Source organism: Chenopodium album, chromosome 11, assembly GCF_948465745.1.
Source record: "Chenopodium album chromosome 11, dcCheAlbu1.1, whole genome shotgun sequence".
NCBI classification, from domain to species: domain Eukaryota; kingdom Viridiplantae; phylum Streptophyta; class Magnoliopsida; order Caryophyllales; family Amaranthaceae; genus Chenopodium; species Chenopodium album.
Window position 1 is genome coordinate 2,751,833 of NC_137844.1, and position 27,245 is coordinate 2,779,077.

The window sequence follows — 27,245 nt, forward strand, 5'->3', positions numbered from 1 at the left end:
GAAAGGTAGCTCTAACCACTTGAGTTATTTCTCATTTTCAACGGTCTTCCTATTAGACTCTAGTGTGTCAATGACTCAATATGATTTATTCAATTAGTCACACCCTAAAGCGTATCTTCACAAGTCTTAAATTTGTCATATTAGGGCATGCTTAGATTGAAAGTGATGTATATTATTAGGGTAATAAAAATTTATCTTAAGAAAAATAATTGTGAATGTATAAGGGAAAATGAGAGAATGATGGTGTGATTCAATTATTGTTAGAAAATTATACGATGATATTATTCTTTGTTAGGATTTGAAATTGGGCTAATTCTAGTGTTTGGATGAGTTAGAATTCGAAATGTAAATTTAGCTCAAATCCTAAAACAATTAAAAAAAACTTTATAATATTAAGAATTGAGAAAACTATCGTGTACTTCCTAGTTATTCTCTTTCATGATAATTCCCTTCTTCAACTTACTTTTTCTCTCCTCTCTTAAACATTTATCATCCTCCATTCTTTCCTCCACCACCTTTTCCTTTTATTGACGGCGGGGTAATGGAATTGTTGGATCGATTCCGATCATAGCAGTGGGTTTGGGGCTACAAAATCTCGTTTTTGGATAAGATCGACTAATTTTGGGATAATATGTGAGTAAAATCTTTGGAATTGATGATGATAAAGGTTATTGTTATAACTATTGAAAAATTGCAGATTTTTGTACACAGATTATTAGTTAAAATAATTAGTTGTGTTATAATTCCAAAGTATTACCAAACACCAAGGTTACTTTGAAATTATGGATTTAGATTGTGTACATAGATTGTTTTTCCAAAACAAGTAATTTGTAATTGAAATTAAGGATATTAATTTCCGGAATTGTAATAATATAATTGAAAATGAAATCAGTATTTCCAAACATGTTTTATTATGAAAAGTAAAGAGAAAGAAAACTTTTATCCTCATTTGGGGTAATAATAATAGTTATATTAGGGGAAGGTATTTATACAAGTTACATTAACGTGAAAAACGAATGACTATAACTAAAAATCAAAGGTTGCATTTTTTTTGGTATTTAGAGAATCACAAGTACGGGGACGAGAATCGATCCCATAATCTCCTAAAATAGGAATGGAAGTTTTAACCGCTTGATAAACTCCCACTCTGTCATAACTATAAATACACTAAATTTTGATTTTATTTGGCGTAATTTTTCTGTGTGCTCAAACTCACAGAATTCACGTTTGATATCTTCCGCCTCTTCTTCCCCAATCTCTACACAAAATCGAAATTCTAAAATTCTACCCATGGCAGAAAAACCCTAGATTTTCGCGCCAAAATTACATCAAAAAGCTTGATTTAGCAAAAATGGATAAAACCCTAGAAATCCATGTATTGGGGTTAAGCTTATTCTTGCTTGTAATCACTTGTTTATCAGCTGAATCATCGACATGTTTGACAGTATACAAGGAAGGAGGAGCTCCGGCTGTATTCAAATCCCCAAAATGCCCTAGCTGGAAGCTCTCCCATCACCAATTTCCGCCGGGAAGCTCCAAGTGCCATGTCGCCGCTTTTCAAGGTCGCCGGATTTCGATGGAGGATCGTATTTTATGTGCCCTCAATGTTCGAATTCCGTTTCCGGGTTCGTAAGATTTTGTTTTATTATATGGAAGAATTAATTTTTATTTTGTAGTGATTTCCTGATTTAGCTGGGTATTAATTTTTACGTCTTATGTGATTATTGGTTGTGTTTTATGTGTTGGATCATGATGTTGGCTCATTTGAAATGGGGTAGTAGAAAAATGGGAATTGAATAGTTGTATGGTAGTGAACATTTGAGGTGAAGGAGTGGATTGTAGGCAATAGTGATGCTACCCAACTCCCAGGATTAGATTGGTGTAATGTATACAATAAAACATTTAATGAAATCCTGGCTGTTGAATAAAGACAAGCTTTATAAGTATATGGATGCTCATAAGTATCATCCAGTGGGAGCAAAAAGCCTAACTTTTATATGAATATTGCTGATATTTCCCTTTAAATTTGATAATTTTCTTTAAAGATTGCCAATTGAAGTAGTAAAAGTAGATATATACCTGGGTGTCATGAGGTTCCTTTGCCGATGTGGACTTGCTTTGTGGTTGGCTCTTGGCTGGTTGTATGCATGAGCGTGTAGCGGAGATTTCTTCTGCGAATGTGTATTCTTTTGCTTCATGTCAATAGGAGAGTAATTAGTAATGACAGCATGATTCTAATGGGTTACGAACGTAAATTTTATCAACTGGACTTAAGCATCTCCTTAATTTCTAGAAGTTTGAACAAGATTTAATTGGAACATGTTATATTCTGTGGACTATGCATCATGAGTCTATCTGTTCATAGAATGTGGGATGAAAACTTAGGCACTGGGTTAGCAGGTCACATTTGTCTCACAATTGATGCTTATTGTGTTAATTGTATTATGAGTGGCCAAATGGGTAAATTGTTTGGTTTATTCATTCAGTGTTCTATTATTGACTACACCTTGCATGAGTGACAAAACTTGTTTCCCCGTATGAGTTGAGGGTTAGCTTACCACAATGTTCTTACAAAAAAATAATCAGGGTGGGTAGGGGGCTGTTAAATGTTCATTATAGCCTGTACAATCTTGTGCATGTTGCTGTATTGGTTTTGGTTCATTTACTGATTACAAGTTATGTTGTAGGATATTTTTTGAATCTGTTATGTTGGGGTTTCAGTTCATTTTGGTATTAGTGGCTTAAGCTCTTGTCCTCTTCAACTTTATCATTTAGTAGAGATCATTTTCAATCAGTAAATCAATTTAGTGGCTTGTGTTGGTGACTGATGTAGAGATGAGATGTTCAAATGGAATGAATGATAGGTTGGACCTGGGAGGGCGGATTTACTGAAGGACTTAAAACTGTGGGATTGACACATTCACAGGATATGGGGATGATTTCCTTTCTCATTTTTTCTATGCATTGTATACCTCCCTCCTCTCTCACTCTCTCTATACAATATACAAAGATAAGGATGCCTTGGTATTATTATGCAATCAAATTAACCGGGTGTGAAAGAGAAATCAGAGAAAGAAGACTGCAAAAAGAAGAATTTATTGGATGGAATCTTAACAACCATTTCTTTACATTATATTAAGTTATCAACATAAAAAGAGGAAGGGTGCACTTTTGTAATTTGGTGTGCTCAATCATATGCAGTGTTATCAAATAATCTGTCTGTCTGAAAACTGGTAGTATGTACTTTGAGCATTGGGATTTGGGAACTTTTTCAACTGTTAAATTAAGTAATTAGTGTACATGATTCATCCTAGTGCAGGTAAATTTCATTGTGTTTCGTTCTATTTGGACGGACTTGTTTAGGCCCATCTTTTACCCCTTTTCAAAAAAACAAAAACAAAAAGATTCCTCCTAGGTTTTTTTTATCCCTCTGCATAGATGACTGCTGGAATTCAAGTTAGTTCAGAATTTTTGTGAGTACAGATTTATAATGAGTACCTTTGGATTTCTAATTTACATTAATTTTAGAGCAGGTCCAAATGGATTTACAGAGGTGGATGTGAGCATTGTGGCAGTTTTTGATGGACATAATGGCTCTGAAGCTAGTGATATGGCTTCAAAACTTTTGTTGGAGTATCTTATTCTGCACACTTATTTTCTCCTTGATGCAACATTTCCTTCCTTTTTAAAGAAATCAATGGGAAGATTGTCAAACAAGGAAGTTGTGACATTTTCTTCTCAATTCTTTAAGGATAGAGAATGGATGTTGCATTTTAGTGATCAGCAAAGGTATTAAGTTGACTTGTCCACAATCTTCTTTATTTATGTATTTATTGTTTTATATGTTCCCACCCATACATCTTTTAACTCTGTAATGTGTTCCTGGATCTTTTTTGTTCACGATGAATGGCCAATTACCACATTTGACTAATTTGAGGATAACATGTATGAGCACCACCAATTTTCATGTACCTAAAAATCTAATATAGACAATATTGTGCTCTGATTCCTCTGAAGTTAGCTAGGAAGATACTGCATGCTATAGATTTTTAGGCCTTGTTCTTCCTTTGAGGTTCCCTGCACCTAGGTCAAGTTTTGAGAGATTTTTTTTATTCTCCCTTATGCTAGACCAGTTTTGTCACTATTTGAAGTGTGACTTAAAATATAAAGGATATTATGTTTCTTGATCTTTGAATTGGGGTACCACATAATTTTAGATCATTGTCTTCTATTAACAGCCGACTATAGTTATGTTCTCAACAAAAAAGGTTATATCAGGAATCGACAAGTCTATTTCTGCAAGTTGAACTTTCATGGAAACAGTTTTTGTAGATAGATTGTTGCCTTGTTGGTTTGCAAGCAATTGTAAGAAAATACTACCCCTGTTAAATTTTTAGTTGCAACAAAGGGGTATTATTTGTGAGACATAAATAAGTTCTTTTGTTGCAACTAAAAATTAACAGAGGTAGTATATTATTCCTACCAATGTATGAAAATGTTTGATTTTAAAAATAAAAGATTTCTCCACTGATGTTGCAAGCTGTACTTGCCAAATTTCTTCCTTGATTAGCAATTTCCCATGTCACATGGAAAAGTAGCTCTTGGGAAACTTGGAGTTCTATGCACATTAGCAAAAAAATGAGTGCAAAATTATTTTCTTCCTTATATGAATTTACATGTATGCTTATACTCAAACAACATTCCTCTAAATAAACAATTATAGTCCTTTTTATTTTATTATTTGCTTATTTTTTAAAAAAATTGTCTGTTTTATAACATTCTTTAAGATCAAACTGAAAATATAATAACCTTGGATGAACCATTAGAATGTTCAAAGAGTATTCCTTCATAAAAATAAAATATATAAAAAAAAAAAAAGAAAAAAAAATCAGTAAAATGTTGAAAGAATATGCTTTTCTAGTTAGTGATTGAAATGTACTCTATATAAACTAAATTCTGAAATTAATAGTTGATAAAGAATAGAGAGGGTATCATCTTTCTCATTTGATTTGTTGGTAATCTTTTGACATATTGATATATGCAAATTGTGTTGCCTAGCTTTGATATAGACACATAGTAGCAAAAATCTATGCCTGTACAAAGAACATAGTTGTAGCTTGTAGGTTTAAATCTTGGTCGTGTAGGTATCATTGGTTATAAACTTATAATTTTTTATTTTTTTAAAAAAAAAAGTAGAAAAGGAGGTGTTTGTGAGATTGTTAATGTTTGTAATGCTATATGATTTTAGGCATATGTCTCAAGAAATTTTTGGAGAATCATTTCATTTGGAAATATTGAAGGAAGCATTGCTGAGAACAATCACTGACATTGATACCACTTTTTCCAAGGCAAGTTTCAAAATATTTTTCTGTTGAGTTGCCTTTCTAGTGTTAGATTATGTTTATGGTTGACAATCATTGAATTGAGCCGTGAAGGAGGCCATCAGATTACATCTTGATTCGGGTTCTACAGCCACAATTGTTTTGATCGTAGATGGTCAGATATTGGTTGCAAATTTAGGAGACTCGAAGGCTTTTTTGTGCTCTGAGCATTACCAGCCCCCTGCTGATGCTAAAGGTAACATTATCTTTCCTGAGAGCACCCTTTTTCTATGGAAATGTTCACAAAAGTGAGATAGAATTTACTATCTCGTTTAACCCATTGGTCTATGATTGTATATTACGTGGTAGTCTCCTTGCAGGCTATTATGTTTTGCATTGACCATGTGCTAAAGTTCTAGTTTGCTGGAATCATTGCAGCCACTGCTTTAAGGATATATAGGCAGAAACAACGTGATGGTACTGTACTGCGATTTAAGGATTGTGAAATCTGTAAAATGGTGGCTTCCAAAGGACTGAAACTTTTGGTTGTGAAAGAATTGACTAGTGATCATCGGCCAGACAGGGATGATGAGAAGTCCCGAGTTGAAAATGCTGGTGGTTATGTTATTGAGTGGAGTGGAGTTCCTCGTATTAATGGGCGTCTTGCTGTGTCAAGGGCTATTGGTGATGTGCCTTTCAAAAGGTAATAAAGAAAACTGTGCTCTGTAGCACAATCCTGTCTCTTTAATGTACTCTGTGTGTGTATGTGTTTTTTTTTTTGGGGGGGGGGGGGGGTGTTCACACTACTTCACTGTGACATTCAGAAGTTTCTTGTGATCAGTTTTGGTTGAGTGTGTGTTTATTTTAAATATTCAATAATTAAAATGTTTATTTGGTCTGTGCGAGCGTGCTTTTTTTTAACTTTATTTTTAAGTACTTTTCTAAAATAACAGGATTGTGTATTTTATTTCATTGGTTGCAGGTATGGTGTTATAGCTGCTCCAGAGATTACAGATTGGCAACTCCTGAATGACAATGACAGCTATCTCATAGCTGCATCTGATGGTGTTTTTGAGGGGTTGGACCCAAAGGATGTTTGTGATCTTTTGTGGGAAGTGCAAAATGATGACCTATTAGGATCACAGGTTTCTCCAGCTTGTTCAGATTCTTTAGCTGACTGCATAATAAGCACAGCTTTTGAGCGAGGAAGTGCAGATAATATGGCTATTGCTGTTGTTCCATTAAGATTGATGAGTTTATCTAAAACCTCTCTAAATGGTAAGTATGCTATTTATTAAGGAATTTGAATTTAATCTTGAAAATGGTAGTGGTAGTGTGATAGAAAGAAGAATCCATGGAGATGCAAATCTATCTCCATCTCTGTTTGAATATGTCCGGGATTTAATGTAAAGCATAACTAGATAATTAACATGATTAAATGTTAATTGTTACTTTATTGAGAAGGTATGGCCAAGATATTGATTTATTGAGTTGGTAAAGGTCCTCTTGTAGATTTTTTCAGCCTTGTTGTGATTGGAAATAACTTGGTTGAGATGTTTGAGCTTACATTTCTTGGTTCTGGACATTTAAGTTCAATATGTAGCAGTTTATTTTATCTATTTATTTTTAAATATAGGTTTTGCATGATTACATTTATTGTCCATTGTGCTGCACTTTCTTTGGTCAACATTTTCATTGATCCACAATCCATTTGTTGCATTGATTATGTTTACCATGCATTGTCTCTGAAAGTAACATGATTATTCTTCTTTGCTTTTGTCAACGTTTTAGCTGCAGAAATTCCCATCAGTCTTGTTCAACTGAAACATGCTTACCCTATTGTGGCAAAGTTTGACAGGTTATTGGTAAGTAATACAAGCCAAATTTGTCTTGAACAAAGTAGTAGGGGGTTCTAAATGAATTTGTTTGGCATTTATTTAGTTAGCCTAAAAGGAATGCATAAATTTTCTTCGACTCATGGGGGCTTATGTGTTTATACATCACTTTGCTGTTGTGAGTTCTGCTTTTTCTATTTTCCTTTCTCATTCTTGTCATAATTTCCCTTCTAAACTCTTGCTAACTACACTTGAACTGATGTCCTTGTCGGGTCCTTTCGAAAAAACTTGAATTAGTACAATTGACTATGCTCATAAATCCCTTTGATTGCTGCACTTTTGTTGCTTTGTTTTCTTTTGTATGTTCTGCGTTAGTGCCATGATTGTATGTATAACCTCTTTGATCATCTTACCATTTATATCTCAAGATGTAGGGACAGCAGCAAAGATTTTTCATTTGGTCCTGAAATATAAATGGTAAGATGAACCTACCTCTTTTTTTACTATGACTTTGACTAGGAGAAACCTTAATGCCATAGCCTGTATGCATTAATGTTCTAGGTACCAAGTAATCCTTTTAATTCTACCGTTCCCCAGAAAGATAAAAGCATATTTGGCTATGTGCTTTATTAAGTATTTGTTTTAATTTTTTTTTTTTTTTTTTTTTTTTTCTCTGAAGCCCGTGATTTATGCCATTAAATTAATAGAGGCCATTAAATTTTTTAGTATTAAGTTATGCTGGGTTCCCATTTGACCATGTCTATGTTGGTCAAAATTTTCTTGTAAAGTTTTGACAGTCATTTTTGCTTCAGGTGGAAAGCAAGCAAGGTAATTTTGGCTGTTACTATTTGTATGAGAACCTTAAGGAATATGAGGAGGATACTTTTAGTCATCCTGAGGATGAAATATATGAAGATCTTTATGACATCCCTCATGCTCTCCCTGGGAGCCTTGATCATACCTGTGGTGAGTGGAGCTGTCCCCTGGTTTTGAGTTTGTATAATATATATATCTTTTTATTGAACAAAATGTGCTCTCTTTCCTCCCAATATTTTTTTCTTTTATCATTATTAAGTTAGGAGGGAAAAATGGTGATTGGCGTGGAAAGTTCATCCTTTTTACATTTTATCAAGTAGTTATTATTTTCAGCTACGGATTGTAGTGTCTTTTTCAAGTTTTACACAGTGTGACAGTATGCGAAGTATGACTATTAGATTGTTTACCTTTGGAATTAGGAGAATCTGCGAGGTTAAATGTGGAGAACGACTTTTGCTTTCATTCTGAGATGATCTCTGATGGTAGTAATGATGATAGCCGATATCCTGAAGATCTTTCCAGTTTCCTTTCCCTGCTTGAATCAATCCCTTTTCAGCATGCTGAATCTAGTTTTGGATCATTTGAGGAAGCTAAACCTGAAATGAGGTATAAACTCTTTTTTCTTTGCCCCAACTCTTTGCAGTACTATAGTATTTAGGAATCTATGTATCTTTTGATTTTTGAGCTCTGTTTTAAATTTTCGTTTAAGCTTACAGATTTTGACAATGAAATCAAAGACGAAGAAGGTTTACTAGTTTTTCTTCTTCAATTTTCTTTTTTATTGTTCCTGTTTTTCTAATTATGAGTTCATGATGCTGATCTCTGGTTCTTCCTCATATGGCATTAAACTATATATTTTTTTCTCAATGAATAGGTATATCCTAAGGAAAAGGTTTGGCCAGGGAGCATATGGTGAGGTTTGGTTGGCTTTTCAGTGGAATTGTTCTCAAGGAGAAAATGCCCGGAATTGGAATCAGAATAACAGAACTTTTTCCAGACACCATCTTAATATGGAGTCATGCAATGAAAATTCAGAAAACTCCTCATCACGTTATGATTGTCCTAGTGGTTCCTCTGATAGTAACCTGTTCATTTTGAAGCGCATAATGGTAGGTCTGAGTAGTGAGTACTTATGATTTATTTCTACATCCTCCATTTGGTGGTCTTTTCTCCTGCATGTTGCTAAGTTACCATTATCATTCTGCTCTTTTGACTTCAGCTTATTAATCATGCTGTTATTTTCTGTTGTCATTCATTGAAAGAATTTCTTCTATGCGATATGCCTGGTAAGCTGCATTAAAGTACATTTGTTTGTGTTTAGGGAATATATTTTTGCTTTTTTTGTGGAAGCCTATATTATGTGTGCATTTATGTTACGCAAAGTGTTATTGTCATGTTACTCATGTACCTTAAATGAATTGTCTGCTATCATTTAAAAGATGTGGAGATTTATCAACTTAAATGCAAGTATTTACTTTCTTTTTATTATGAACAGGTGGAGAGAGGATCCTCTGTTTACCTGAGTGGGTTGCGGGAGAAGTATTTTGGTGAAATATTCTTAAATGCTTCAACATCTCTAGGAGGGTTTCTACCATCTACAATGTCAAGCTTATTATTTAGAAAACCTGGAGCCAATTCTTATGGTCCTTTTGGAACAGACGAAAATCATAGAATTGTTATTCAGGAGAGTGAGGACTTTGAGAATCCTGGAGATGGATTTATGCATGGAAATGGAACTTGGACAGTGATTTATGAAGAAGGCCTTGATCATATTGCAAGATATGTGGAATCTTTCGAGTCTCGTTCTAACGAAATATGGCTTGTTTTTAGGCATGAAGGCGTTTCTTTGTCAAAGCTTATGTACACAACTGGAGATGTCGATGAAATCCCGTCAGAAAGAACTGGACATGGTCAGGTATTGCGCCCGTCAAAATGGTGGCATTGGCTTAAGACAACAAAAGCAGGACATGAGGAAATGCGGAGTGTTATCAAGCAGTTGGTGCGTGCTTATAAAGGTTTTAAATGCAACGTCGTTATTTGAGTTGTTTTATTCAGTTATCTTATCTTGTTCAGGTGCAACTTATGGCTTGTGTTTTTAATGTTAAAATTTAAATGAAGAATGAATAGGAGCATGCTTATGCTAGAAAGTTGTCTTATATATTCAGAATGCTTGTCTTGGCCAATATGTGAGTCTGTCCTAGCAATTGGAGTTCCATATTTCAATATAGCTCCGTGCATTTGTAGAAATTTTTTATTATTTATTTATTTTGGATCTTAGGACTAGAACTTTACCAAGCTTTATTTATTTATGGGAAATTCTCAACGGTAACCCCCAATTTTTGCTACGCACCAATGGTAACCTCCCTTTTTTTTTTATTATACAAAATGACCCCAATTAAAAAACTTCTCTCACTTATGACATTAATGAGAGTTAATTAATTAAAAAAAACTAACTATGGTTAGCTTTGTGAAAAAAAAAACTAAAAAGAAAAACCACCAACCCAACCACCACCTCCACCCTCATCCCCACCGGATCTAGCCAGCACCACCTCCACCCTCATCGGAGCCACCTCCCACCAACCCCCTCATCTGAAACACCAACCTCACACCCAAACCGCCGAAACCCCAGCGCAACAACTCCCTCGCACAGCAGCCTGCAACCAACCACCTCCTTACCTCCACCTTCAACCCATCACCGCACAACCCCAGCGCAACAATTCCTTTGCACAGCAGCCCGCAACCAACCAACAGCCGATTCCCACGAGACAACCACCGTTAGCCGCCGAATTAACCACCAGCACCTCCAATTCGACCACAACAACCCCCATCGCACTCAGTCCACAGCAGAGCCACCGCAAGACCCTTCAAAGCGGGCGCTCATTCCATATTTCCATTGAAGCGGTCGCTCCTAGTTCGATCTACAAAATCCAATTTGTGTTTGGGTTCAGCGGTCTGGGGGTGGTCGAGCTTCCGAGATCGTCGATCTAGTGGTGGTGACGGTGAGAAGGAGGAGAGGGAAGGACGGTTATGGCGGTGTTTGAGGTGGAGTTGGCGCATCATCACGGGGGAGTCTGGGTAGCATCGCCGGCGATCTGAGGAACTTGGGGTGGTGTGCCGGAAGGGAGATGGTGGCTGGCAGGTGGTGGCTTGGCAGTTGGTGGCTGGTTTTTGGTGGTTAGTGTTAATTTTTTTAATTTTTCTTTTTTTTTTTTTAAAATATAAATCTAACTATAGTTAATATTTAATGAAATTAGGTTATGAGTGAGATGAATTTCTTAACTAAGGTCATTTTGTATAATAAAAAAAGGGGGAGGTTACCATTGGTGCGTAGCAAAAGTTGGGGGTTACCGTTGAGAATTTCCCTTTATTTATTTATTTATTTATTATTATTATTATTATTATTTTTTTTTTATTAATTTTTTTTTTAACTTCCGTATGCTTGTCATTGTTATCCGCATTTGAGTTCTTACTTGGACTTCCTGAGATAGTTTCTTTTCTTTGTCTCAGTTGGTGGCACTTAAGTCTTGTCATGATCGTAATATTACCCACAGAGATATAAAACCTGGTGAGGATCTTGATACCCTGTCTGTTACTATTCATCCTGAAATGGTGATGCATAATCTCCATTTTATTTCTGCATAATTAAATAATAAGAATATTAGAAGGATTTGTAAAACATATTAATAGTTGTTTATAGGCTATCAATCATTTAAGAGATGAACGTGGCATGTTAGGGTCTCACGAATTGTATGTAGTTTTTTTTTCATGTGCTTAAGGTTCTATTCAGGTGGGTTATCTCTCCAAAATATTGAAGAAAACTTGCATTAATCTTTTATGGATCTCTTTCTATGGACCTTGTGAGTAAACTATGTGATCAGTCACTAATCAATCATCCTAGTCAAAGCTATATCTCATAATTGTGGATTACAATAAAGTCAGGGCTCTTAAGTTTAATTGTCTGGTTTCAATCAAATTAGTAAGTTCAGAGAAGGGAATACAGGGTGAAATCAAGAAGATTTAATGTGTGGAATTATATGACTGGCCTCTCTTTATTTTGCCTGTTATTTCTTTCTATTTTCAAATTGATGCACTGTGAGAATTGTTTCCTTTTTTGGTACCATTTTTTTTTAAAAAAAAACCTTATATTTTGGGTCTTTCCTCTAAAATCTTCTATTGCTTCCATATTTCATTAGTTTGTTAAAATTTAATACTGGATCAAGACAAAGCAACCTTGCATATTAAAATTTATTTTGGCTCCGTTAAGCTCACACATTGGCTATCTCCTTTTGATTTCTGACCATACAATTAATTTTGACTCTTAAATTTAAATTGAATTTCTGGTTCTTGGATATTGATTTGAGAATTTGTTTCTGCAGAGAACATGGTAATATGCGTTGAAGATCAAGATACAGGGGAATGCGTTAAGGGAAAATCAATTGGAGATCTAAAAGTTGCAGGAAAAATGTATGCACTCCTTTCACAGTATTTTTTTAAAAAAATTAATTTTATTAATGGTTTCTATACATGAAAATGGATATTTTAGACTCCAATATTACCTCAATTGTGCCACCTTTGGTGAATGTTGGTCTGTCAGGCGTAGTATTGACTTTGGTAGTGCAATCGATGACTTCACCATGAGGCGTTTATATGGATTCAAAGGCCCATCTAGGTACTTTCCAAACTTGAGACCTTTGCATTTCCTTTAGATATCTTTCATTAATTCTAATCAGAATTGTTGTTCACAGCTACAGTTCATGTCTGGTTTTTTCATACTGTTATTAGATCATGTATGATGTGATGAAGTGTTAAAGTTCATAGATTATATGTAATTCTGTTAATGCTTTCTCCCTTTCCTAGTTAGGATCATATTAAGATTTCTTTGAGACTAGATGAAATCTGTTTCTCAGCCCAAATATAGTTGTTTTTGTTGGTGCTACTAAGCTTAGTTGGTAGTCTTTGGAGGATTAGATATTGTTTACATTTCTGCCCTTTATGAAACCTTTTAAACCAAAAGGGGAAAAAAAAAGGGTTGCTAGAGCTAGAGCATATAGAAAAAAACAGCACTTTTAATTTTCTTATTATGATACAGATTTCCTGAATTCAGATAGGGCTATTAAGATGTTCATATGAAAACATATGACTACATCATTTGAGTTGCTTATATGTGAATTTGATATATATTTTTTTTAATTATCTCAGAGGCAGGTTCTATCCTTGCTGACTGCATTTATATCACACGTGGACTGCAAATCTTCATTTGTCCTCTATCTAATTCTGCTGTAATTATTATTATTATTTTGTTTTTGATCCCTCAATCACTAGTCATTGCGAAAGGAGAAAGACAGAAAGAAGACACAAGTCTAATCATGATCTGTCATTTCAAACAATGATTAAAAGTGTTGAACTATGTATTATCTTCAAAGAGGAAAATTAAAATAAAGTATTATTTTCATCCATAATCTATCAATCCTATATTTGAAGGTTTTTATGACTGAGAATTTGTAGTCAGAAATATACTGTGTTCTATTGTAGTTTCTACTGTGGGTCACATATTTTCCCTTTTTTAAAATTTTTTTTTTTATTTTTTTATTACAGAGCTGAACAGACATTTGAGTACACTCCCCCGGAAGCTTTATTGAATACAAGTTGGTTTCAGGGACCTACAAGCAGAACTCTCAAGTATGCAATTCAATTAGCTGAAAAGTTGATCTTCTTGAAGCATTTTTTCATATTTATTTATTTATACTTACATGTACATACCTTTATGTTAGCTACAACACTCAATATTGGAACAACCCAATAATGAAGCACATAAAGGCCCTACATTGTTTTCCAGATACATCTGTTCTAATTTCCTTTTTTTGGTAGGTATGATATGTGGAGTGTTGGAGTTGTATTCTTGGAGATGGTATTGGGATCAACAGATGTTTTCCAGATTAGCTCTTTATCCCATGCCCTTCTAGATATGCTTCTTGAAGGTTGGAATGAAGACTTGAAGGAGCTTGCTTATAGGTGAGATCTGTCATAATGTTGTATGTTCATAAATGATCTACCTACTTCACTGAATTGATTCTTTGCTGTTGACACTATAAGTGATTGAAGTGACGAATATTTAGCATTATTGCATGGAAGAAGTTCATGTTGTCCCATGGAAGGAGTTCTTGTTGTCCTGCTAGCCTTGCTTTAAAAGATGTTTGCCTTTTTTTTGCTCACCTATAACTGTGTCGGATGATTTATGGGTGTTTTGCTCAGTGAAAAGTTAAAACAATTTCAAATGTGAATAATTTGTGCAGGAGATAGTTATATCTTCTGTGGTCAGCTGTTGCTCATGGAAATTCTGAGAATTTTCTTTTCTTTGATTGCAAATTTGTAATGCTGCATGCTAATGTGTTGTCAACTTATCATTATGATGTCAAAGATAGTTTTAACATACACTTGATAACTGGGGTTTAAGTTTGAAATTGTAGTTTGAGCATCTTACTACTATGATATCTTTGCCTTAGTTGAATGATCCCCGGCAATGAAGCATTTGAAATTCTGCTTCAGTATCTATCTCCACAAGTGAAATATGGCTTATGGACTCATGGTGTTGAATGATGCTAATATGTTGTTTAATGAATAATCATGTACATGAAAGTACTATTGAGAAACTAAAGCTTTATTGCTGATAAGATGCTACTTTAATCTCACTTGGTCAGGCTTAGGTCCTTCATGGAAATGTGCATATTAGTCCCTGGCCATTCCACTACACGTCATCCTGGCAAGGGTCCACAAGACCAGGTGAATGTCTTATATGTAGAATCTGTTTTAGGCTAACCTTGAACTTTATTTTAACTTTCCCTTATTCTGTATTGATCAAGATAGTCATGTCACGTATTAAACGTCTGTTTGCTCCAAGTTTGAACCAGATTGCCCCTGCTTTTTGATTGATTTTATTTGATCCCACTAATTATATAATGTTTTACTTTATATAATAATTTGGGTAGGTCTTGATTTATTTTTGTGTGACTACTTGCACTCACATAGTGGTTGTGATTATCACAATCAGTGATTGTGCTTCCACCTGCCATCTCTAAAGTCCCAACCATAATGTTGGGTGTTTGGTTCTCATTTCCCCAACTTAGATATTGGGTGGGATTCATTGTCACCCTGCTGGGTTTGTTTTCCCAGCCTTTAAGTTATTTGGTCTTCCTGTGGATTGAGCCCCCCACCCCCTTTTCCCCCACAAAAAGAGCTCTCTGGGGCTGGTCCTCTAGAAGGAAAAAAAAGGCAGTGCTTGTGCTTGGCATACAGAGATGACATGATCTACAGAATCAGAACTATTTGCTTTACTGTTAATACTATTCTATGTGGTTGACTGTATTCCAATTCATTCAAATGTGCTGGTTAATATACTAAATGTATATCTGCAGGCTAAAGCTTCACCGGCTTCATGGAAATGTTCTGAAGAATTCTTCTCGAATCTTATAAAAAGTAGAGACCCTCTTAATATAGGGTTAGTTACCATTACTCGTAAATATTTGGTTGAAATTACATCATACTGGTCAGGTTATAGACACTCTTGAACCTAACTCACATTGTTATCAGGTTTCCAAATATCTGGGCCATGCGTCTAGTACGACAGCTTTTACGTTGGGATCCGGTAAAGTCTCTGTAATTTTTTTTTCTTCTAATTATTATCTGGTGAAGTGGTTTTCATCATGTCAAAAAATCTCTTTTCCATTATTATACGAAGTAAATTACCTATGTTCAGTAACCAAATTAGCTTTGGATGGAATTGAGTCTATTGGTTAATGGCTATAATGGGTTGTGTGAATATTTCGATACTAGTAACTAAAAAGTGTGCATAAATGGCAGCATTGACGCACATTTCTGCAACTAGGTTGAATGGTTTAACTTCATAGCTATCTGGTGATATGGATCGTATGCTCTGCATATTACTTTAAGGTTAACGTCTGCTTTGTGTTTTATAGAATTTTTATTCTCGTGTTATGTGTACAGGATGATCGATTGACTGTGGATGATGCTCTGCAGCATCCTTATTTCCAATCACCTCCCAGCTGATCATTGAAAGTTTGGAACTATAAGTGAATTCTTTCGTGAAAAAGAATAGTTAGCGACAGGGGTCAGCAACTCAGCATATAACAATTAATGAGGGGGCAGAGGAAAGGAGTGAATGTTGTTGCAGATGCTTATTCATGGTTGATATAAACCATGCCCTTCAGGATAAGCTGAATGTGACGAAAGACAGAAATGCTTGGTGTTGTTTCTGAGGGAGTTTCTAGAACATTGTACTTGGAGACCAAGAATCAGAATAGTTAATTCTCTGTCAAAGTTGCAAAAAAATGATGAATCCCTGAAGATATAATCTTCTGAATGCTCAGAAACACAAGAAGAGTTATCCGTCACTAATTTTCCCATCAAGACGATGCCAACAAGGAAGTGGCAAGGAAAGACTTGCCTACACCTATTTTGTGTCGTCTTTTTTTTTTAACCTTTGTTCGTAAGTTATCCATGCACATGTTGTAGAAGTAACTATACGTGCTTACTGAAGTATCAAAACAGAAGTATTTGATTTCATTATTGAGAAGCAGGGTTGTAAATATGTAGCAGGATTAGAATTTTGACAGATCTTAGTGCAAATTAGCTGATGTATTTGGAGATTTCATTTCAACATCTAATATACCTTTTACTTTACGTATAGTTCCTTTGCTTTTTTTTTTTTTTTTTCCTTGAAAAACCTAACCAGAATTAGAATGCAGAAAAAGAAAATTCGAAAAAGGAATATCAACAAAATGCTTAAAACAGGAGGCTTGAGTAATCATGCAGACAATTAGACAGGAGATTTAAGAAAGACAAGCACAGTGACATACTGGTATGTATTACAAGCACAGGGAATAAACCAAAAACCAAGTGATGAACATATAAATAGAATAAAGGTGTTTCGAATCTACTTGTTTCCGATCTGTCTACTCAATTGCCAAAAATGTGCTCTACTCGGGTCTGTCTTCAGTTTTCTGTATTTGGTTTAAAGAATGCACAATAAATCCGGAAGATTAGAATCTACATTAATTGATCACTATTTTTTTTAGAAAAATGGCTAAGATACTGAACAAGCCAGTAATCCCAGTATTACAGTATGATTTCTTAAACTGACCTCGGTAGAATGAATTTCTCAGTTAATTTCAAGTAATCACATTATTTCTCAAGGGAATTACAACAACAGACAAGTTATCTGTGCTGCCTTTCTCATATGCTTTTTTTACAATGCATTCAGCCCATCATGAGAATGGACAATTGGATGATCTCGAATAATTTTGGTTTTCATCTTTAGAGTATGCTTCGTGCAAAAGTCTGCAAACCTCTTGCGTGTTCAATCCCTCGAAGATGCCATCAGATGCAACCACCAGAAAGACTTCAATTGCATCCAAATGGTGCCATTTAACCTCTGGTTCTGCTATCACACCATATCTGAAAGAGTTCATTATAAATAACCATTTTTACTATGTTACTTTCTAGTACGAGGAATATAATATAACCATTTATGCATCTCACAGTTAGATAACAAGTCACAAGATACAAAAATTAAATATATCATACACTTGAAGAAGTGAATATCAGCTTGCTTGTTAAAGTTTTCAAAGGGTTGTACCAAAAACTGGGGTTCCCAACTTGTCTACATTTACTTCCCTTTTGTGCATAGTCATGATATTCACTTACAATAACAAAAGAGCATACTTGCAGCAGAGTACTGAAACTCTGAGAGCAAGGTTTTTCTTAGTTTAGATAAGGGACACAATGAATTTAAGGTTACCTTCACTCAAGGCATAACTACTGAAAGCAAGTGTGTTGAACATAATTACCTTTTTAAGTACACATCACCAATGGATCGTGATACAGCAAGGATACCATTGACTCTAGGCACTCCCAATAGAGAAACAAACCCTCCAGCAGCTGTGATACGGGCATTTTCGTCATCTCTATCAGGATGATGATCTTCTGTTAGTTCTATGACTTGTAGACTGGTTGTGGAGGTACCTAAAATAGTTCAATTACATAAATCATTGTCCAAAATTTCTGAACCAGCAGCAATATAAATTATACAGTCCATCAATGTCGAAATCATTGAAACCCAAATAGCCAATTACTTTTGTTGTTTGTATCTACAGAGGTTTGTAACATCTCTGAGCATAAAAATGCCTTTGAATCACCAACATTTGCAATCAGCAGTTCATTATCCACGAAAATAGCTATGGTAGCTGTTGTTCCTGATAGCAGATGTTTTCTTAAGGCCACCTGCATTTTTGGATGAACAATGAAATTAATTTCACACTCAGAGGCTTTCATAAAGTTTAATCCGGTTTTTGATGGAAGATAGAAGAGCAAACTTCAGAAAACGTCAAATCAATGTCGTGAACTGCCAGGAGAACTGCTTCCTGTATAACTTCCATTTTCTTTGATTCATTCATACGCCTGAAATGTAATAGAAATTGATCGCTTCAATCTGATGTACAAAGTCATAAAGTACCATATATCAAACTTAAATAGTTAAATGCAACAGAGTTCAAGATTTCTGCATATAGGTGTTATTCAACACCTTTAATTTTCAGTGGAATGAGTGAAAGGTTCAAATATTATGAACAACCACATTCAAAAAAAAAAAAAAAAAAAAAAAAAGAGGAATAACTTCAGGTAAGGCCAATAATATCAACTAGGTTCAGATAAACTCAGATCAGGAAAATTAATTTCAGACTAGGTTCAGTGTTCATATGAACGAAGCCTTTCTTTTTTTTTTTTTAAAAAAAAAAAAAAACAGATAACAAAATGCAATCAGTAAACAAATAAAACAAGCCAACAGGTTAAAATCCAAAGTGTCCTGATATGACATCCTAGAATTATTGACATGAACCTTCTAAGACGAGTCTCCAAAAATTTGAACTCCGTATCCAATGGGAAAGCCATATGGTGCCCATCTTCAAAGAGCTCCATCTCTTTCAGACTTAAAAAACTAATGTGAAGTTGAATATAGTAAGGAAGGAGTTGAACAGCTAATTCACTGGCTTCTTTTCCACCATGACCATCAAACACTGCTGCTACTCCAATCTTCACATTTTCTTGACCTAAGTTACCTGCGTCAAAGTTGAATCTTATGATTTCTCCTCTATTTGCTTTCTTCTGTTTTTAGTCCCATCACCAACAGAAACTTTGTATAAATTCTTAGGTTCAAGGTGACCAAACTGAGCATCATCATAAATAATCATGCTGATGTCCATATCATAATAGAAAATAAATTGGTAACATCTTTTAGTGCATCAGCTCACACTCATCAGCCCCATGATAATTCCCCGTGATAACAAAAAAGGAAAGTAAAACATTCTGTCTCGAGCAAAAGAAGGCAAGTTGGAAGGCATTACATGGTTATGCATAGCTTTATACGAAGTATATATTTCACAATTGGTATCCTGTTGAAAATTTATTTAAAAATCATGCATCATTTGGGATTGTTTATTAAAGCAGAAATAATGACCTTTTGATATCTATGACATTGTTTAACTATGCACTGTATTCACAAGACCTTCCAGGGTATTGGTAAAAAGAGATACAAATGCAAGGGAGGTCAACATAGAAGAGGCAAACAATGAGCAATTACCAAGAAGGTCAATCTGCATATCAAGATCACATAAAACACGATCCTCTTGGTACTTCCTTCGCCCTTTTAGTGAAGCAAACTGGCATTTAGTTGTATGATTCGGGTTCTTAGGATGAATATACTCAAAGGAACATTCTGGAGATTGAAGAACAGCTGGAGCACCACCTTCTTTGTAAAGTCTCATACAAGAGTTAGACCTTCCATGGCATCCTATGATAATGTTAAAGAGAACTCCAACCAAAATGCACTCAATCTTGAACTTCTCCACCAACAATAACACAGTGAAGCTATCTGCAAATAATCAAGTTTGCTGTTATGATTCCAAAGAACAGCATGGGACACATCTAATTTTGATCTATCGGGACATTAATAAAAAAAGGCATCAGACTAATTAAACCCTGATGTTTTGGTCATTAAACAAGAAATCAAATATAACAAAGGTAGTGGAAAACACACACGAAGTAATGAATTCATCACTACACAATATTACTTAAATTCAAGTAATACACCACATAAGTCAGAAATTCTCAAAATTGGCTATGCAGACATACACCGCAGAGAACAAATAAACTCCTATTTTATATCTGTCAAATCTATTCGACTTACTTCGTATTTTTTTTGAACTTATCTATGAATTAAGTGAAAATAAGTTGAACAAAACAGGACCTAAGACTATATTCAACCTAAATCCTATACCAACAGGATCATGAAACTAAAAAATCTTCCAAGAACCATCCACTAGATATTCAATTAAGTAAATTACTCCAGTCAATTATCTTTCTAAGTCTCCTACATGAACTCCCCCCCCCCCCCCCCCCCCCCCCCCCACCAAGGAAAAAAAAAAAAAAACTGAATTTTCCAAGAATCAACCTTAATAACAGTGGGTGCCCTGATAGGCAGTAATCCTATTACACATATATATGGCCAAGGTTAAGCTGTTCTATCTAACTTTTTCAATGAATTTCATATAAAGTGCTCTGTCCCAACAAAATAATCTATACATGAAAAGTTGTATGAATGAATTCAGGATTCCACAATTGATTGAAAATTGAAGAATAAATGAGCAAGAAATCATAATTAGATCATGGGAAAGGAGTTAGCTTCTGAATACTTACCCAATTTTACACTTTTTTTCATGATCTCCTGATATAATCCTGCAGAACCTTCAACCTTGGACAGACGAACTTGAGAGGTAAAAGTAAAACTTCCCTATTCCAAATTCTGGAAAATTGGTTGTGTTTCGTATCTGTGTACAATAATACAATCTATTATGTCGTGTCTTGTTCATATTTTTTATGTTTCGTGTTAATTCAAATTGTATTGTGGAAGTAGTTTTACTTAATTACCCATACCATAGTAATGAAAAATCACTATAGTGATGGCTCATTTTAATTACCACCTTATAATCATCATTAATCAGAATGTGTGCCTTTTCTTGTATTAAAAATATTGCGAATTTCATACAATACTAATTTTATTGGTTTTAGGGGAAAACACGCGTACGTGCAACATGGTCTATTCCAAAGGTAAGGCAACTAAGATCAACATTCATGCAAGTACATAAGTTGTCCCTAACAAGTAACAACTAACAACTAACAACTAACAAGGCTGGCTAAAAGCAAAGGCTAAATGATTTTTTAAATAATTTTCTAAGGGGAGCATTTATGTAAACTTTGAAGTTTCATTGGATCACTAAATAACTACTATGGAAATTGTAAACATTAAATTTGAGAATGTTTTTATATCATAAAGGTCTTAACCTTGCTTAAGAACACATTTTAGGCTTGTAGAATGTCATCTTGATACATTTTGTAAAATATGTAAATCATTGTAGTAAATCAGTTTTAAAGTGTAAAATTTGCATTCATAATACTCCTTTCATCCCTTTATTAGAAGTCTATATCTCTTTATTATATGAGTAATAAATATTAAAAATAGGCTTCTAATAAAAGGATGGAGGGAGTAAATGTAATTAAAGAGTTTCTTAATGAATTGTGTAATAATTGTAATTAGAGTAATTAAGAATTAGTGGTGATTAAAATGTTGCGTTTCAACCCTTTTTAGGATGCGGTGAATGCATCAATGGTAACAGCCCTTCCAGAAGCTATAAGAATTTCTTCATTTTCTGTTTACTGTAATTAAATACACTACACTGAACATAAAGGTTACAAAACTTGAGGCGAAAAAAAATAATGACACCTCATTCGAATACATATGCTTGGGAATTTACAAGAAATGAACATGCAAATTTCTTTAGAATGGTCAGGGCTCATGGGTGTTCACCCTACTATGAAGCTCCAACATCTCTTGATGGTTCGGATCAACAGAAAGAGCAGCTCTGCAATCCCGGAGGGCACCCATGACATCACCAATGTGCTCATGGAATGCTGCTCGTAAGTGCAGCAGGTGGACATCGGCTTTGAATGCTATCGCCCTTGAGAGCTCTTCTATGGCTTCTTTCTCCTTGTGGCTGTCCATCAACACTGCCCAAGATAACAAAAAAATCATTAGGAGAGATCAATATGACTATTTGTAGCATCTGATCACCACAGCATGCCCTCAATCCATTATCATCAATTCTGTGCCTCAGTTGGAGGTACTGACTCCTTGAGCAACTATTCGAATGAGATTTTAGTAAAGGATATCAAACCTTAGTATCTTACTATTGTTTATTGGAACTTATAAATTCACTACTGTATAACAGATGACGGACCTGAAGGACAACCAGGGAAACTACTAAAGCACAGACATCTGTACTTTCAAGTTTCAACCACTGAACCAAAAAAATAGGAAAAGGCAAACTGGGATAAAATAAGCGACAATCCCCCAACAAAACCCTACAGAATCCTTTATCGAGACACACAATCAGAGGTTTTCCAACCCTAGAGTTCTATTATGCAGAAGTTCAAGCAAAATGTATTTTACCTGCAGCTCGATAACGGTATGGATATACTCGAAGTGGATCTAATCGGGTAACCATTTCCAGGTCTGCCTTGGTCAATTCACGATCACAGTACTCTGACCTCTTTTCGTATGCAGATGCATTGTTCTGCGCCTTTTTAATTAGCTTAGTCATTTCTTCATATGCAGCAGTCTTGTCATTCTTGAGGAAATGAACTCGAGCAAGGCCTTGATGAGCTCTGGTATGACGGATCTTAAGGGCATTAACATAGCAGTCGGCTGCCAAGTCATATTTTCCACAGTCAACATAGACGCTCCCAAGATTGTTTAGAGCCTGTCATGTTTGCATTTTATCAGCACATACTAAACATGGGAAAATAATGATTCCAAATACTTAAAACAGTCTATTCTGTTTAACCAGGAATTGAGAAACAAAGGGAAGATAATCTAGGAGTAGCTTATGTACAATTCTGGAAGGACCATGAAATAAATACACTCTCTAGCAGTAACTAACTAGCAACAGTGGCTAATTCATAGTAAACTCAATTGCATCAATATTCTCACGGATAAATCCAGTTGTTAGCTCAATCTTATGTACTAATAATATTTCTGGCAAAGATAAAAAGACAAAGATGAGGTTATTAGTCCCAGAAGAATAAGCTTAACACCTTTGAAGAACAGAATGACAGCTTTCAATACCTCTAAAAAAACATTTTAGATGAAACCATGGTATCAAAATGCAATAAGAAAGTAAATTTGAGTGTATATCTATGCAAAGACCAATTTCAATTACAGTAGTTATGTGTACATGCCTTCCCAGTCAAATTGGAAATTGACAAAAAAAAAAAAAAAAAAAAAAAAGGGTGATGCCAAGAAACCCATACCTGACCTTTTCGCAGCCTATCCGAAGGGCACTTCAGAGCATCCTCAAGAAGTGTAATAACAGCTGAAGAACATGATGGATCCTGACTAGAGTCAGCCAATGCATAAGCTTTCAAGAAGAAAGCCTCAAATGATCTCTTGAGTTTTATCGACTCTTCTGCCTTGCGAAGCCCTTCCTCACAGTGTCCAGTGTCATACAATATCCAGCCTTCATAAACCAGACGCTCATCTTCACTTGAAGCATGTTGACGAGCCAACCGCAAACTTCTCATGGCTGCTTCAGGACAATTTAACCTGGTTGAGAACAGAATTAGATGCCTATAAAGCAAGCAGCATTCACGTGTGTCCCATAATGTAACCGTTGTCCTAGTTTCCAAGTTTTAAAGTAAGGCAAGGCCATGTTTTTCCTAGTTTCCATATCATAAAGCATGTAATCTACAAATTTTAACTTTTCAATGCTTCAAAACTAGGGCAAATAAATGCCGCTTTAAAAAATCCTACAGCACTGTTAACACAATTATATAAACTGACCAGGACAAAACTAGTGCAAAAAATGCCCCTATAAAGCTGGTCCATGAGATTTAAAGTCAGAATATAATAGAGCATACCTTAGGAGAAGTAATGATTGTCTGAAGTACAGGACACCTTTTGCTGCATCGGATTCAAGCATCTGATAAATTACAGATAAGGATCCAATATCATCTACTGAAGACCACCGGTCATATAACTTCAACCAGCAGTCGGCAGTTGTCCACTTCTCGACGTGCTCACGCACCAACATACGAAGTTTGGTTGCTGCAACACGGCCTTCAAACATTCGATAGCCAGGAGAAAGAGTGAGAATGGCCTGAACATCACAAAAGGCTGCTTCGTAATTCTCTAGCGCTAGATAGAAGCAAAATCTGAGTTCCAAGCATTCTAAAGCTAGTTTAAAACCAAGAACACGATTTATTTCACCAATTGCAGCTTCAGCCTCTTGTCTCCTCATAAAGGTTGCGGCCCGATACATGTATGGATAAGTAAGTGTTGGGTCTAATTCTGTTGCTCTCTCAAGGTCATCCCACCTCTTATCTCCTTCATAATAGAGGGCCCTCTCCTGGTACATCCATCCCAAAGGAGTTGGTGATAAAACTAAAGAATTGAGCTTCTCAAACGCCCAACTTTTCTTGCCCTTATTGTAACTTATTCTAGCCAGACCAGCAATTGAGTACGTGTGGCCTTCTTTAACGGCTTTCTGGAAAAGCTGTTCAGCTTCATCATATTCTTTCCGAAGAAGCCTCACACAACCTAGCTGATGAAAAGCTATCATTTTTTGTCGATTACCCTTTGCGGATTGCACCAATCGTTCCAAGAATAACACAGATGTGTCAGACCTAGCATCAAGACTCATAGAAACTTCACTTAATAAACAGAAGAGTGAGAATGAGGCTTGTCCAACCACAATAGACAACTGTTCCCTGTTAGCATTGCCTAAAATTTCCACAACCCTATCATCATTTAAACAATCGGGAAGGTCATGTAAAAAAGTTTGCAAACATGAGGCTGCAAGTATTGGAGAATTCTCCTCTATTGCACATTCCAGAAGATCCACTGCATCCTGCCTGGAGGAAACAAGTGATGCAAGTTTTCGATCACATGTATCCTTCAAGCCCTCACAGCAGAATTTGTTAGCAAAAATCAATATCTCTACAAGTAGTTCTGGAGAGACTTCATCTAAACATCCAGCCTTGCTAAATTCACTGATTGCTTCCATACCCTTAGGTGATATATCATTCTCAGAGAAATCAATTTCCTGACAGTATGATTCAGTAAAGCAACCATTCAACATAGCACGAAATGGAGCTGAAAGACGAGCCATTTTTTGTCTGTCACAATGTACTCTCTCATTCCCAATCCGAAAAACAACAGTCTCAGCACTATCACTCCCACTGATGGACGCATCCTCAGAGGACCGTGAACCACAATCAACTTGAAGTTCAGAAGCCACATCAATCGGCCCAGTCTCTCTAGCACATTTACTACAAGAACCAAGCAGATCAAAGATAATCTCCTCTCCTTTCTTCTCATACTTCAACCATGACCCAAATATAATCTTCTCGTGAACACTACTAGCCTTAAGCCAAGCATTCCTAAGACTCCTACACATCAATTTAACCTCTCCTAGTCCCCTAAACACCTGAAACTGTAGTAAATACAAATTTGACCTCTCATTCTTCGGACACGATTCGAGTTCTTCATGAATTTGAGCTAAAACTTGTACATAATCAAGAGGCTTAAAGTGCGGGACAATAGGTGGTTCAGGAACCTTGATAAGAGATCCACTACAAATACCAAATTACAACTACCAATCAACAAAACAATCAACAATCATCTAAAATAAATTCAAAAAAATTCTTACAAAAATCAAGCAAAACTTAGAAATTGCAACTTACATTGAGGTAGATGCTTGAGCAGCTGCTACCTTAGAAAATTTTCCTCTTTCAACTTGAAGCCATGACTGTGGATTTAGAACATTGAGATAATGTGTTTCTTTACAAGATTCGGAATTAAATAATGTCCTCATAGGACATAGAGCACGGAACAATTCCCAGATCTCCACAATGTTAAACCTTCCTCTTAGCTCTTCAGCCAGAGGAAGAATCTAGACTTTAGGGTTCTTATAAATCACAAATTATTACTACCAAAAAAAAAGGTGAAATTTTTACAGAAATTCAACAAATTTTGAACTAATTTACTCATAAATAGTGAAAAAATAAAAAGGGGGGACTTTTTTTTTGACAGAGTTTTACATACACTTTGCTATGAAAATTTACACTTTTATAAGCCCAGAAAACACCAAAAGAATCTCTACCAGAAACCTAAATAAGAACAAATTAAACCAAACCCACTTCAAATAAATTAAAGCCCCTACCAATTTTTTTTACCTAATCCAATAAAATGGAGGAGATAAACTCAGAAATCTCTCGATTTGTTGCTGCATAAACAAACCAGAAAATAAAAAATTGGAGCTTAAACAAGAAAAGAGAAGTAACCCCAGAAATTAATCAGCTTGAATTTAGAGAACCCAGTACAGAAAAATGGGGAAATGAGCTTGTAGGCGTGAGATCAAAGTGAGAGAGAGAAAAGAGAATGAGAATCCAAAGGAAGAAATTTCTCACTTTTTTTTATCTTCCCCTTTTTGTTTGTTGGTTGAATTGAAAAAAGTTTTTAGCTTTATTAATTACAGTATAAAGTATAATATGTTTGTTTTTCCCTCCTTTATTTATTTCATTTTTTTTTCCTATTGCTCATTTGCTTACTTTACCTTGCAAATTTGATTTCTTCTGTTGGGAAACCCAGAAAAGATTTGCAGCTTACTGTTGTGTTTGGTCACACCTTAGACTTGGGAAACTATGTCATTAAATAAATACACCTAATGTATACAAGATTTAATTTTAAGTAGTTACTAGCCTGAACATTGCCCTGCGTTACTACAGTTGTAGGCGTGTAATCAATAAATTTTTCAAAAATATAATTGTCATTGTCAGATCAAAATTGAGTTAATCAACCCGACTTATTAAATTTAGTGACATAACTTTAAAAAAAATAGTGATAGAGTTAAATAAGGATTTCAATATCAAGAGCATTATTTAATCGACTAAATTAATTTGCATAAATCTACAAGATACCAAAAAAAGAATTTCGTGCTACGTAAAATTGAAGAAAAAGAAGTTCATGCAATTATTAAAACTATGATTAATTAATGCGATTGTTATATTTGTCGGGTGAGAAATGCAACGAGCAATAAACGTTAGAGATGTGATGCCGAGGTGTTTGATTAGTGTGAGGTGGTAAGGGTAA

The 27,245-nt window shown here is 35.2% G+C and overlaps 3 protein-coding genes across 4 annotated transcripts; 1 reads left to right on the forward strand and 2 right to left on the reverse strand.

Moving 5' to 3' along the window:
• Positions 1–1,213: 1,213 nt before the first annotated feature.
• Positions 1,214–16,669, forward strand: LOC145567162 (uncharacterized). The gene is made up of 20 exons (XM_081626396.1): positions 1,214–1,625; positions 3,534–3,789; positions 5,249–5,348; positions 5,436–5,577; positions 5,760–6,024; positions 6,304–6,599; positions 7,113–7,186; positions 7,969–8,122; positions 8,392–8,578; positions 8,847–9,081; positions 9,468–9,971; positions 11,480–11,537; positions 12,349–12,436; positions 12,567–12,641; positions 13,568–13,651; positions 13,841–13,984; positions 14,671–14,752; positions 15,385–15,467; positions 15,560–15,614; positions 15,974–16,669. Exons 1-20 carry the CDS (start codon positions 1,352–1,354, stop codon positions 16,034–16,036), a joined length of 3,219 nt encoding a protein of 1,072 aa, XP_081482522.1. The 5' UTR covers positions 1,214–1,351; the 3' UTR covers positions 16,037–16,669.
• Positions 16,670–16,920: 251 nt separating this feature from the next.
• LOC145568216 (putative protein phosphatase 2C 51) lies at positions 16,921–20,892 on the reverse strand. Its single transcript, XM_081627652.1, has 7 exons — positions 20,738–20,892; positions 19,623–19,913; positions 18,882–19,101; positions 18,361–18,445; positions 18,121–18,268; positions 17,836–18,010; positions 16,921–17,443 (listed from the first exon to the last, which is right to left on the reverse strand). Exons 1-7 carry the CDS (start codon positions 20,757–20,759, stop codon positions 17,254–17,256), a joined length of 1,131 nt encoding a protein of 376 aa, XP_081483778.1. The 5' UTR covers positions 20,760–20,892; the 3' UTR covers positions 16,921–17,253.
• An 829-nt stretch (positions 20,893–21,721) lies between these two features.
• Positions 21,722–26,742, reverse strand: LOC145567163 (ETO1-like protein 1). 2 transcript variants are annotated; one of them, XM_081626397.1, is made up of 5 exons: positions 25,838–26,736; positions 24,014–25,726; positions 23,408–23,699; positions 22,548–22,857; positions 21,722–22,105 (listed from the first exon to the last, which is right to left on the reverse strand). In XM_081626397.1, exons 1-5 carry the CDS (start codon positions 25,966–25,968, stop codon positions 21,885–21,887), a joined length of 2,667 nt encoding a protein of 888 aa, XP_081482523.1. In that variant the 5' UTR covers positions 25,969–26,736; the 3' UTR covers positions 21,722–21,884. The 2 variants fall into 2 exon arrangements, with proteins under 2 accessions (XP_081482523.1, XP_081482524.1); XM_081626398.1 differs by lacking the exon at positions 21,722–22,105 and having other exon boundaries at positions 22,673–22,857; positions 23,413–23,699; positions 25,838–26,742.
• Positions 26,743–27,245: the final 503 nt, after the last annotated feature.